At 44.2% G+C, this 14,157-nt stretch overlaps 1 protein-coding gene across 1 annotated transcript in view; it reads left to right on the top strand.

Annotated features, from left to right (window-relative positions):
• NDUFA10 (NADH:ubiquinone oxidoreductase subunit A10) overlaps nt 1-14,133 on the top strand; it is a 30,371-nt gene extending 16,238 nt beyond the window's left edge. Inside the window, exons 9-10 of the mRNA XM_006760507.2 lie at nt 5,916-6,024; nt 14,026-14,133. Coding sequence (XP_006760570.1) covers nt 5,916-6,024; nt 14,026-14,094 — 178 coding nt within the window. The 3' untranslated portion in view covers nt 14,095-14,133. The remainder of the gene's footprint in view (nt 1-5,915; nt 6,025-14,025) is intronic.
• Nucleotides 14,134-14,157: the final 24 nt, after the last annotated feature.

Genomic DNA, 14,157 nt, shown 5'->3' with positions numbered 1-14,157 from the left:
GATTGGGCCCCGATTGGGGCGGGCCTGCCAGCCATCCTCTTGCTGTCTCCTCCTCCCAACAGGCCCAGCCCCAATCCACCCCAATCAGGGCTGGGCCAGCTGGACCCCACCTGTGCGTGAATTCATGCACTGGGATTCTAGTAGTTAAAATAAAAAGCAAACAAAATCTTGTGATTTTGATACCAGAGAAAATTATTTGCTTTATTTTGCATTTTACAAACCCTGAACTTCAAATAATTTATATTTTTATTGGCTATTTATTAGTCCTTTATAAATTTTGTCATATTGATCTTTATAAAGAATCAGCTTTTTGTTTTGTTGATGTTCTTGATTATTTTTCTGTTTTCAATGTCATTGATACTTACTCTAGAGTTTTTATTACTTCTTTTTCTTTAATCTGCTTCCTTTAGGCTTCAGTTGCCCTTCTCACTTTAGTTTCCTAAGGTAGAAGCTTAGAAGATTGATTTCAAGTCTTTTTCTAATGTATGCCTTTAGTGCTATAAATTTCTCTAGTTTAATTCCATTGTGATCAGAGAATTTGCTTTGTATGATTTCTACTCTGTTGTATTGGGTGAGATGTTCTGTGTGATCAGGAGTTTTTTTTATCTTGATTGATGTTCCAGTTGAACATGAGAAGGTGGATTCTGCTGTTACTGAATGGAATGTTTTATAAATGTGAGGTGGGCTGATGGACGGGTGTTCAGGTCCCTGTTTCCTCACTGCTCCTGTCTGCTGGGTCTGTCAGACACAGGGAGAAGCATTTAGGTCTTCCGCTAACACATCGGGCTTATCTTTTTCTCTTTTGAGTTTTGTTCATTTTTGCCTCATGCATTTTGATGCCATCTTGTTAGGTGCATGGGTGTTTAGGGTTGTTATTTCTTCTTGGAGAATGAGCTCACTTATCATTACATAATGCCCCTCTTTATCCTGGGTAATTTTTCTAGTTCTGAAGTCTGCTTTGTCTGAAATTGATACAACTATTCCAGCCTCTGATTTGTGTAGGTAGGGTCTGTCCTCCTCCATCTCTTCACTTCCAACTGAGTATTTAAAATGGGTTTCTTGTGGACGACATGCAGGGCAAGAATGGTGGCTTTCAGGCACTTTACTTCTCAGCTGAAACTGGAAATCCTCTTAGTTTTCTAAAGCTCTGTGGTCAGCTTTCTCTTTTGTCTAGATCAGTGGTCGGCAAACCGTAGCTCGTGAGCCACATGCGGCTCTTTGGCCCCTTGAGTGTGGCTCTTCCACAAAATAACATGTGCGGGCACCCATGTACAGTGCGATTGAAACTTCATGGCCCATGAGCAGAAGTCGGTTTTCGGCCTGGGCGAGTCTATTTTGAAGAAGTGGCGTTAGAAGAAGTGGGGGTTGTTGGTCGGTCGGGCGACAGGAGACGTGGTGCAGGTGGGCCGCGGGATACGCAGCGCCGGGGAGGTACATTGTTTTGAGGTACGTTCGCTGAGGTCGACCCCTTCCAACTCTCCCATCCACACTCGGCTATCTGAAACAAGTATACAAGATTAGTGTGGATGGGAGAGTTGGAAGGGGTCGACCTCAGTGAACGTACCTCAATCAGACTGAGGACGTTTTTAGCAAAGGCTAGCTTAGGAGTACCCTAATTAAGTTAATAACAATGTACCTACCTATATAGTTCAGGCTTAAAAAATTTGGCTCTCAAAAGAAATTTCAGTCGTCGTACTGTTGATATTTGGCTCTGTTGACTAATGAATTTGCCGACCACTGGTCTAGATGATTATATTGTTTTGTCTAGATGTTTTTGTAAATGTCCCTAAATGATATTTTATACAGTATTATTCTGAATCTTGCTTTAAAAATCTACATCTTTTCTTTAACTGCTGCATAGTGTTCCAGCTCTAGGTCTGATGTCTTGAGATCTCAGCCTTAATCATAATCACCCTTCGTGTCAACATTGTATCTGGAAGGTGTTTCAGAAACTTTTGATTCCACAGCACTCTTGCCAGGTGGGGGCTCTCCTCATTTCACAGGTAGGGAAACAGGTCTCAGAGCTCCGATGGGCATGGTCCTGTGACAGTGGTCCGGAGGGTGTGGTGTCTGGCTCTTGGCACCTCCCTGTGGCCTTGTGCTTGATCATCTTATCCTCCCTCGAGGCTCCCATCAGCTTAGGCTTGTTGAGTGTCGCCTCCTAGTTCAGCTGTCACTTTTCTGAACCCTGCTTTCATCTCCTGGTCCCATTCCTTTCCTGGAATCCCACCCTAACGTTGTGTGTTTGCCTCCAGTGATTTCTTTCCCTGACATCCTCTTTCATTACTTCTGCTGCTGTTGGTGTTTCATCCCCTCACTTGCCACCTGCAGTCCTCCGGTCAGTTACTCCTTCATCCCACGCATCCCCTGTGCACACGCCCATCAGGTCAGTTTTCAGAATGTCACAGGGACACTTTTCTCCTCACCCCGGGTCCTGCAGTGGCAGAGCTGTGTTTAGTCAGGGGACCAAGTCTCACTTCTAGGATAGTTCACAGTCCTAACCCTCTGTGGCCCATCAGAGTGCCCCACAAGTCCCCCTCCCCCACCTGCCCAGGAAATATGTGCAAATCTGAGTGATCTTATAAGACTATAGTCACCTTTGTTTTTCCTGGAAACCTCCCCTCAACTTTTCTAGGCTATTATTGTATATGGATTTGTATATGATTCTTGTTAATATCAGCTTCTGTTGGGGCTAAATATGTGAAATATCAAATAGGAGGTGACTCTCCTGACATTCTATGGAGACTGGGCCATGTGCAATCACTTTTTGAGTCCTTCCGTTGGTAATACAGTGTCATTTTCTGAACACAATCTGGAATCATTCTAGACTGTGTCCAAAATTCCTGTCTTATAATCATAATTTTAGTAGTTATTTAGTTGTGTGGTTATCAGAGCATAGAGAAAGATCCTATAATTCCCGCAAAGCTCACAATTATAACATTAAATTGTTTCAATTCATTTATTGCAAACGCTCTTGTCCTATCCTTCCCCCAGTTTGTGCTCCTCTGCCCTTTCCCCAAAGATATTTCATAACAGTGTATAGTCGTAGTGGTGTTTGTTTTCCAGTACTACTTCTTAATTTGGGGGACTCAAGTGAAAATTATGATCAATTTTCTGAGATAGTTACTGTAAACATGCCATTTACTAGTTATACTCATTTATCCAGAACTTGACCAAATTACTAGTTAAGAGCAATGTTGTACCGTCTCAGTTACGTGTGTCAGTGTGTAATTATGTTTGTGTGTGCTGATGCTGAATGGTAACTGGTTTTCAACCTTGAGAGCGCTCTGATCTCATAGCTGTGATCCGTAACTGACTGGTGCCCGCGCTGTCAGCTTCACTCCTGTGCTGACTGGTTAGCAGCCGGGCCTCTGCCTTCCTGCTGCTCCCCTAAAGCCCTCCCTCTTTGAGTCCTGTGTTCCGTGGCTCCTGGAGATCGTCTTTCTGATGTGCATGTCCAGTGCTGTAGAACTGAGTTGTGAGTGTGGGATCAGAAATGTAGTGCTTCACACAGACCTTTACACTTCAGGAAAGACTAAAAAGATGCTTTGGATGTGTTTTAGGAGGAACTATAGACATTGTGTTAATTGGGGAACAGTTAAGTCACAAAACATAATTTACTGTTGTTGTTGTTTTGTCTTTTCCTGCCTCACATTTTGTTTTAAAATATGTGGTCTAGCACCTCATATTATAAACCAAACTTGAGTACATTTAATCTCATTTAAATGTACTTTGGGTCATGATGTTAAGAGGCTATATTACTCTCAGCCAGTTTGAGTTCTCCTTAATCAGATTGAGTGCTCTGCGAACAGAATGTTTTGTTTCATTGCTTTTGCTTCCTGGGTCATAAAATTATGGCTTCCTGTTGTCCTCATTCCTTATCTTCAATCTGTCTAGATGATTAGAGATAAAGATGTGGCTTTACTGATGATAGGTACACAGGCTCTTCTGAGGTCACAATTCAGGCTCATAGTGAGGCACTGGAGGAGCAGTATAGCCAGTTTAAAGAAGTCTGAACAGTCACAGATAATTTTGTAGTCTTCAAAAACAGTTTGAAGCATGTTTGTATAGATCCATCCTTTTCGGGAGGTTATGTGAAAATATAGTTCTGCCAAGTCAAACATAGATGGCGCTGTTGCTCTGTGTATTCCTCTCAAGTTCCCAGGCCAAGCCAGTAAGTCCTTTCAAATTTTCCACAATTTTTTTAGGATTTTCAAGCTGTAGAGAAAACCAGATCTTATGTACCTTGATATTTGTTAACATTTAAACATACAAACTTCATTTTTACTTGAAAATGTTTATTGTGAGATCACTTTAAAAATTGTCCTTGTATAATAAGAATGAAGTAATTCTATTTGTGTTAAAAATAAAAAGATGTGTATTTATGCATTATTGATACATGCTTATGAAATATATTCTAAAACCAATTACTGTTAGAAGAGAAAAATTCTGGTCTGAGTTGTGTGCACTACAGCCACGTGCGTGGTAGGTAAAGTCCACACCAGGATCCTAGGCAAGCAGTCAGTTATCCTGGCAGAATTTCTGGAGCGATGTCTGGTTGGGGGATTATTCAGTCAGTGATGTGACTTTTACTGTGACACTGGGGTATGCCTTTACCTGCTGTCCACGCACCTACCATGAGTTCTGGTGCTCTGTGTCCCTCTGTGGGAGAGGGACAGAGGATCACTGAGCCCTGGATTCAGATCGGGCTATGCCGAATGCAGTGGGGCCTGCCTGTGGTGTGGGGACAGGCTTGGGTTTGCCTGGTAGGTCTGGACTTGCTCTCACCAAGTGGCTAAGAGCCAGAGACATTTAAAAAACTTCCATTTGGGCCATTACAAGCAGAAACATCTGCCATTATAACTCCTTAATGGGAAAGTGGCCATTTAAAATAATTATTTTCTTTGTTTTGAGCCCTTAAGAAAGGAGACTTTATTTTAATGTTTCTTTCTAAAAGCCCCAAAAATGCTTTTCATCTTCAAGTATAGTGTTTATATTCAGACTAAATTTAATTTAAGCAAATTACAGAAGTATAAATATTTTAGCATCCAGCAAAACAAAATGGAGAAACAAGAAGAGGACCCTATGATTTGTATTTATCGGTGCCAAGAAAGGCAGAGAGCTAGACCTATTACAAGCACTGGCACAACAGCCCATCCTGTGTGGAAACTCACCCCATTCCCCACGCCCTGAGCCCCAGAGCCCTGATCCTGCAGACCCTGCAGATGGTGTCGGCCTTTGGGGGAGTGGCAGGCACGATGCTGTGCTGTCAACCTGGCGGACCCACCTGACTCAAGTCTCTTTCCTCAAGACTCATTCATTTCGCAAGTTTTTAATGAGGACATTATGTACATGACATTGAAATATATGGTGTTTGTTGTTACCTTTTTATTCCTGCTATGCCTATATTTAAAGCACACTGTGGACTGAAGGGTCCCAGGTTCGATTCTGGCCAACGGTACATGCCTGGGTTGTGGGCTTGCTCCCCAGTAGGGGGTGTGCAGGTGGCAGCCAATCAATGATTCTCTCTCATCATTGATGTTTCTATCTCTCTCTCTCTCTCTCCCTTCCTCTCTGAAATCAATAAAGAAAAATATTTTAAAAAAATAAAGCACACTGTGGCTGTTTTTTTTGTTTGTTTCCATTTTGTATCCACTCTCAAAGGTAGTCATCCGGGCACTGAGGCTTTTGAAAGACTCCACTCAGGCTGTGAAAGTCATTCCAATAGCAGGGCCACAAAGAGCAGATGGTCTTTGAGGTGAAAGTTGTGCTTCAAGATGACTGCTTGGGAATGAATGGCATTTATTTGAATGTATTAATGTTTTAATATGGATGTGTTTAAAAAACAGCCTTACAGCTTATTTCATTATTTATGTTGGTGGTTTAGCATGACCTATGTTTGTCTTATTTCCTAGGGTTCAGGATAAGTTGAAGGTGCTGAATTACACAACCATTCCAATCTATCTCCCAGAAATCACGATTGGAGCGCACCAGAGTGACCGAGTCTTCCGTGAATTCTCAGAGGTGAGACCTTTGAAGCCAGAAAGCTGACCTGCTGTGGGTCTCAAACAACTGGGGACAACATTGCTTCTGTGAAAAATGGTTGTGGTCATTGTTCCTTTTCAGTGAAAGAGCTTTCTTTTCGTTTAAATGATTCTCCTTTTCTCCCTTTATCCTGGTCTGTAAAGCTGACATGGCCCTCAGACGGCCAGGCCATGAAGAGGAAGATGTTCTGGGCAGTGTGTGTGCAAGCGACATTCCTCATCAGCATGTTATCTTGGTGTAAAAATGTTCTGGGTTCCTTAGCTTTATCTCCATGTCATTATTATCAGCTTTAACTTCGGCTCTTCGTGGCTCATAAATAGTGGAGGGGTGGCCCAGTTGGACAGCAATGAGAGCAGAGGTCAGGAGGGTCACCTGCTTTATTGTTCTTATCTGATTTCCATACCTTTTTAGTGAGTTATTTTCACAATGGTTTGTGGAGTCATTTCAGGCAAGATTCCATGAACTTACAGAACATGCATTGGTTCTGGTTTGGAACCCAGTGGGTGAATGGAGAGAGAGTCTTCTCTGGAATGCTGGTGCCAGTGAAATAGTCGGAACATGACCAATTTCTCCATCAGCTGTGGTTGGGGTTATTAACCCCTTCCCCAACAATTTTTTTGTTAAAAACGTTTCTTTTTCAGACTAATTTTTTTATTTTGGTTCTATATAGTATTTTTGATGCTGGTTATGAAAACAGTTTGTAACTCGTCTTCCTATAAACCATATTTTTTTACCATATTTTCTTAGTATACTCGACGACTGAAAAAGAACATTTTGTGAAAACGAGTATACACGTTTCTGCCGGGGAAGGGGTTAATGGCGAACGTGTGAAATGATTGTATTTAAATTAGACAAGCTAAGCAGGCAGCATTTGGGTAAATTGAAAGTTAAATACTTTCGCACAACTGTAATTCTCAGATTTGAGGCTTGCAAAATGCTTGAAGTGATTGGGTGTCGCGGTATGTCTCACTGCTTCCTTTCTTACTTGAGGTCCTTGGCATTTTCTTTTAAGTAAGTTCTTCTAGTTGTTTTGAAAGTGATTTTATTCAGTGTAGAAATTTTAGGAAACTCTGAGTTACCTCAGTGGGTATGTTTCATGCTGGCCTCTGGGTGTGAGTACTTGCAGTCTGCGTCTGTTTGAGTGGAACTGTGCGGGTCCACAGTTTGGTTGTGGCAAGGCTTAGCTGTGCCACCTCTGCCACTTGCAAAGGCCAGGAAACCTGCTTGGTGATGTTCCACTCACTCTGCATTTAATGGCTCCCCAGGTCCTGTGGAGTCCATTTTACAAATGGCTTCATTTTCTTCTGTGCAGCCTCCATGATCTTCAGTTTGTCCCGCAGCTTCCTGCCTGGCATCCAACTGTGCCCAGCCTGACCCTATAGCCCCTCTTCATAATATGCAGAGGCAGCTGACCACACAGCCCTTCCCAGACTCAGACTGAATTCAGATCCTGTAACGTGCTCATCTGGCTCCTGCAGAGTCTGCTGTCATCACAGCCCGGAGGGCATCCATGGTCGCTCAGTGCTGTCTGTTAGTCCAGACCAATGGGGCCTGGGGACTTAATGTGCTGGGTGGAGAGAGGATTTAAAAACATACATAAATTACTAGTGAGAAAGTTTTGCCCTTTAATCTAAAAAAGTTACTCTGATTACATCTTTAGCATCTGGCTCACTTCTGATAGTCTCACTTTTATACAAAGAAACAAGGCAAGCTCAGGAATTTTGTAGTCATTGATATGTATGTGGAATTAGTAACTTGGCTTCGTTTTTATACGTTTTTTTCATGCTCTATTGTTTATGATGAGGGTACTGGCTTTCTACTTGTATTACTGGTGTGAAGTGTCCTTTTAAAATAAAGTAAAAAGGCAGTGGCACACAGGTATGGAGCCTTGGCCCCAGTGGGGAGGTGGCCTTGGATGATGTCAGCAGCCACACTCTCCTCATGTCAGGCTCTGTGGCGCCAGGCTCTCCGTCTTGTTCTGTCACGCATTGGTGCCATTTGTTCATTAGCTCAGTTACTTGTTCCACTACATGCTTAGTGAGTGTGTGCTAGTGTCAGACTGTCCTAGACGTGGGGCAGCAGTGCCTAAGATGAGCAAGATCTTGGCCTTTACAGAGCTTACATCACAGGGGAAGGAGACAAAACAAAAAGTAAAACAGAATTGGTTGAACAGTGGTGACCAGTGCTGTGGACAAAAATTAAATTCCCAGCAGAGGTTACGACAGAGCCCCTTCAAGGGGAGCTGAACTTAAAGATCTTGGTTGTGGCCTAGGAAGGCCTTACAAGAAGGAGTGTGGGCAGAGATGCAGGAGGTGGGAGTGGCTGGGGCACTGAGAGGGGAGCCCCCGATGTGAGGGAAGGCTTTTCCTGTACAATCAAGACACAGGAAGGAGGACTGTGCTGGAGCAGAGGGAGGGAGGGGACAGGTAGTAAGGAAGAGATGGCTTACCTGGGTAGGACATGGCAAGAAGGAGGACATGTGTGACACACTATGTCTTGGGAATATTCTGCCTCTAACTTGAAGCAGATTGGCCAAAGTGTGGGCAAAGCAGGGGGAGCACCAGAAGACAGTTTGCAGAGTACATGTCAGAGGGCAGCGTCATCATACAACTTTGGAAAAGTCATATTGTGGGTAGAACCTCCAGGATCTGTTGAGATTTGGTGTTGGAAAGTGGGAGAGAGAAGTGAGCTGACTGCTGCATTAGGGCTCAGAAACTGGAACTCTGGGCTGGGAATTGGCTGATACTGGACAACACAGAGGTACAGGCTTCAGGGAAGAATCAAGAATTCACTGTTGGACATGGTACGTTCAAGATACTTAGTATCCCCATGAGGAGATGTTGAGTAACAGGTCTAATGGGTTTGGAGTCTGGCAGTAAGGGAGGGTTGTAACTGTGAATTTAGAAGTCGTCAGCATGTGGTTGACATTTGAAGTCACGGTGCCGGTGATCTCGGTAAGCACAGAGGGAGTGGAAAGCCTAAGGTCGAGAAGTTGAGGAGACCCAGCGAACCAGATTAGTCATGTCTTCACGGAGCTTATGTTTCAGTGTGTGTATTTCATTGATTATAACTGGGCAACAGCTCATGCCTGTAGGAGTTTTCATTTCTTCTGTTAATGTGTGCCTATTTATAAAGTATAGATTGTATTTATTTCTCTCTGTTTAGCAAGAAAGAGTGAGCCTGATTACCCCTGGGAAAGTAGGCCTGGTATCCAGAGCAGGGGAGACTCCGTCTGGCATGGTAATCCTGTGGGGCTGCTCCCAAGAGATGCAACAGACTGAAGAGCTGAACAAGAGCTGATTATATAGATGATGCCCTTTATGTGTGACATTTTGAGGTCACACATATGAGCGACCCTGCTCATAGTCAGGAAAGTTCCAGTGAACCAGCAGCTGAGCCATCATCTGACAACTGTAGCAAACACAGGATGTTTCAAATGTTAACTCTGTATGGAACATGGACATTCAAAAGTCCCAGATATAAAAAGCAAAAAAAAAAATACAAGCCAGCAAATAACAGTATTATCTCTCTAATCTTATCCCCCCCTTTTACTTTTCTTGCCTGACTACCCTGGATAGATGTCTAGTTCATGCTGAGTGGAGGTTGTCACAGTGCCGTCCTGTCTTGTTTCTGATCTCATGGCCCACCAATCAGTGTCATGGTCGCTGTAAGTTAGTTTTAGATACTCTTTCTCAAGTGAGGCAGTTCCATCTTAATACTACTTTCCAAAGACTTTCTTCAGGTCTGGTACTGAGTTTACCACCCCTTGTCTGCCCTGGATGATCTTTCTCTTCTTTCTGTAAATATGGTCAGTTATAGTGACTGATTTTCGATGTGAGGCCACACCTTGAATCCTGGGTAGATCCCACCTGTGGGCACATCTCCCTCTTCATGTATAGCTGGATCTAATGCACACGTTTAATGTAGGGTTTTGCATCCATAGATGCAAAACCCAGATCCTGAGAGGCTGGGTGGTAATTTTCCTTTCTCACAGTATCCTTGTCCGATTTACTATCATTATCCTGCTGGCATCAGACACTAAGCTGTCACTTTTATTCTCTGGAAAGTTGTGTAAGATGGGCGTTGCTTCTTCCTGCCGTGTTTGCAAAGATTCACTAGTGGGCTCTGTTGGAATATTTTAAATTATTTATTTTCTTTAATAGACAGAATATTTAATGTTCAAGTTATATTTTTTGAGGCATTTGCCCCCATTTTGTTTAAATTTTCTGATTTCTTGGCATGAAGTTGTTTGTCTTTTTTTATGTTTTTAACTGGGTCACACCTACGAATAGCCACTGCCCTGCTCTCCCTCCCCCCTTGGAGGGAGCCTGTTGCCCAGGGAGCCAGCTTCTTGCTTGGTGTTATCTGTTGTACATCCAATTCACTGATCACTGCTCTTTTTCCTCTTTCATTTACTACTTTTCTAACTTTTTTCTTTTTTGGGGGGCGGGGGCTTTCCAGGAGAGGGTTGGGAACAGTTGCTGTAGTACAGAAATTTGGAGACTGGGCTAGGGTTTCCAGGAAGGTTTTAGGGGGAAAATCTTTTTCTAACTTCTTAAGGCAAAAGGTGGGTCGTTGATTTCTGGCTTGTCTTACTGTTCGATATATGCATTTGAAGCTGGACACATTGTCCTCCAAATTAGCTTAGCTAGATTTCATAATGTCATCGTTGCATAATCATTCAATTTAAAGTATTTTCTCATTATAACCTCATTTCCTTTTTGACCAGTATGCTAATTTGAATTATTCTGGATAACTTAAAAGCAGTGGGGATCTTTGTAATTATCTTTCTGTTACTGATTTTCTGGCTTAATTCCACTCTAGTCAGAGCACACTTGTTAAAATTTCAGCCCTTGCGGTGTGATTGAGGCTGACCTTCGGTTCTGCGTTTGGTTAATTTTGGTAACGTTCCCTGGTCCTCAGGGAGAGGGTCTCCTTCCCACACTGTGTGCAGTTCAGTTGGTCTCATCGGGGTGAATTCTGTTCGCCACATTCTCCACTGTCCTCATTCTCACTGGTCTTTTCTCTCCCGTCAGCTTGTGGTCAGAGATGTGGAGATCTGCCTCTATGTGGATGTGCCCTTCTCTGTCTGTCCAATTCTGCTCTGTGTAGATTTAGAGGCTGTGTCATTAGAAGAAGACAGATTTAAATTGCTATAAATTCTCAGTGGAGTTACCGTTTTATAGGTTCTGAACTTTTTCTCACTATCTTTGGTTCTTACCTTAAAGTTTACTTCATTCAATGCTTAGGCAGCATCTGTAGTCTTCTTTTGCTTAGTATTTGCATGGTAGAGTTGTTTTTCTGCATCTTTTAATTTCAACCTTTTTGTATCTTCATATTTCCAGTGGGCACCTTGTAACCTGAAAACAGTTGTGTTTTTAGTTCTGTTCAGTCTGAAAGTTGGGAATATTTATCTGTTCACATTTAATGCAATTACAGATACATTTATGTTTAAATAGCTTACCTTAGCCCTGGCCGTTTGGCTCAGTGGATAGAATGTCAGCCTGCGGACTGAAGGGTCCCAGGTTTGATTCTGGTCAAGGGCACATGCCTGGGTTGCAGGCTCGATCCCCAGTAGGGGATGTGCAGGAGGCAGCCGATCAATGATTCTCTCTCATCATTGATGTTTCTATCTCTCTCTCCCTCTCCCTTCCTCTCTAAATCAATTTTAAAAAAGTAAATAGCTTACCTTACTGTATATTTTATATTGTTCTTACATGTTTTATGTATTTTTTTCCTGTCTTCTTTTGGATGAAAATTTTAAATCCTATTTCCCCCTCTATTTGTTTACTAGTTAACATTCTTTTTAAATGGTTTTTAGTAGCTAACCTAGTGATTAGAATAGTCATCCTTGATTTATTAAAGTCTAGCACTAGTTAGTAGTTCTCTCATTCCAGAACAGTGATGGGATCTCGGGAGACTTGTACCCTCCATTTACCCAGCTCTTGTCACTTGTGCTGTTTTGTCACATCGAATTCTCCGTATGTTTGAAGCCTGGAGATGTAGCCCCTGTTTGATGCGGCTGGTGCTCTTCCCTCCCTGGGCTCCGGCTTGCCCTTAGGATCGGTCCTTGGCCAGAGTGTCCCTGCTGACAGTCTCACACTATGTTTTCAGTGGTCTTCATGTCTTCATTCTGTTGATGTTTTATTTTGGAATGTTTCAAATTTACAAAAATAACAAGAATAGGAAAATAACTTCTCTGAACCGTTGTGATCAAATGGTGCCAATTAGCTTCAAATACTTTAAAACTGAGGTTCTCAGGTGTGGCTCCTGCACAGCACCTCCTGGGCACTCCTTGGGAAAGCCGGCTCTCAGGTCCCAGGGTCAGGTCCTCTTGGGTGGGCCAGGTACCCCCTGCCATGATGTGTGACTCTTAAGGTCAAGGACCTTCTCCTGCAGTTAGGGGATTGGTGTTCATGTGTTGCTGCTGCTAATCCCAGACCTGGTTCCAGGTGATCAGTCACCCCAGTAATGTTCTCTAGAACAAAAGGGCCCACCCCGGATAATGGATTGCATCTGATTGTCTTGTCTCTGTAGTCTCTTTGAATCTGATAGTTCCTCAAGCCTTCCGTGACATTTAAGACCTTGACACTTTTGAAGATCACAGGACAGGTATTTTTTAGTGTTCCTCCACCTGACTGTTCACTCGCTGCTTCCCATGATCAGATTGAGGCTGCGTTTTGTTTTTGTGGGCCTGTCACAGAACTGCTTGCATCTTGTCAGGTGGCACCTGGTTCCTGTCTGTCCTGTCATGGGTTGTATTGACTTTGGTCCCTTGACTAAGATTGTGTCTTCACTCTTTGTAATTAGTATATGTTTGAGGGGCATACTTTGAAACTGTCAATGTCCATTTCCTCCTCAAGCGTTCATTCTACCATTTATTGATTTTCTTGGCTAAATTATGAATAGGATGGTTGCCAAATTACACTTTTCCTGATTCTGTGAGTCCTGCATCATTAGTTAGCATTCTGCTGTGAGTACCTGCTTTCTCTTCTCCCTGCTGTGTTATCTATTTATTTATGTCACTGGGGAGCCACCTGACCTTCCTCCCACACTGTGCGTGCCCCTCTGTGTCTCCAGGACTTCCTGAGCCCTTGAGGCCCATGGAAGCCAGATGCAGGTGTCAGTCACATGGACCCACAGGGAGCAGCCCTTCTGGCCCAGTGACCACCTGTGGTAGCCAAAGTTCTTGTTGGAATCAGAGAGCTGAAATGCGGCTCCCTGATGTCTTCCTGCCCCTTCTGGTCCTGTAGCCCCAGCACCCGGTACAAGCCTTCCCTGCACAAGGAGCGGGCCCTATCTAGCTGGCCACCGTCACAGCCATGGTCACTGTGCTTTCATGCCGGCTCTTTTGCCCATGGGAATGCCTGGTAGCTGCTGTTCCAGGCCCACCTGCCTGTGTCCTGGGAGGACTGTGTCACAGGGCCCCTGCTCCCCAACTGCCACTAGGAGGAACGGGCATTGAGCCATCTGTCCTCCAACATCATTGCTGCCGTGATAGCCCCTCCTGCCCTCCTGCAGTGGCAGCTCTGGGTCCTGGGCAGCTAACAGCTTCCACCGTGGCTCCTTCACCCACCCGCACTGACTAAGGCCTCGTGTTAATTGTAGCCCAGTGCTTCTACTGTGCTTCCTGCTGGACAGTGACCGCTCAGCTGGGACTTTATCAGTGGGTTTTCACATGGTCTGGGCAGAGCATTGAGAAGGAACATGCTGTCGCCCTGGTGTCTGCTGGGTCACCCCCTGTCCAGTTCTTACCCAGGTGTCCCCTCCATGGCCTCGTCACTCTCCTGACAGGATGGGACACTGAGTTGGTTTCCAAAGGCCCCCTGCCAGGACGGAAGCTCTTTCAGGCAGAGCTATGCTGTGCCCAGTGCCTGTGGAGCTCGTCACTCACAGCAGAGCGTGGAGAACGCAGGGCAGTGGGCTGGGGGACCGACCTGCTTGTAAACCCATGGTGACCTTGCCTGCTTCCTCCCACAGCTGCCGGGCCGCAAGTACTGCCCCGGGTATAATGCGGACGTGGGCGACAAGTGGATCTGGCTGAAGTGACGGACCACCCTCTGCCAGAGCTGTATTGGCAGTGAAGAAGAAGCTTCCAGTCTGCACTCTCGT

The sequence above is a fragment of the Myotis davidii genome, unplaced genomic scaffold (genome assembly GCF_000327345.1).
Source record: "Myotis davidii unplaced genomic scaffold, ASM32734v1 scaffold370, whole genome shotgun sequence".
Lineage (NCBI taxonomy): Eukaryota > Metazoa > Chordata > Mammalia > Chiroptera > Vespertilionidae > Myotis > Myotis davidii.
The sequence above is the reverse complement of the archived record's forward strand: the minus strand, read 5'-3'. Positions and strand labels throughout refer to the sequence as shown.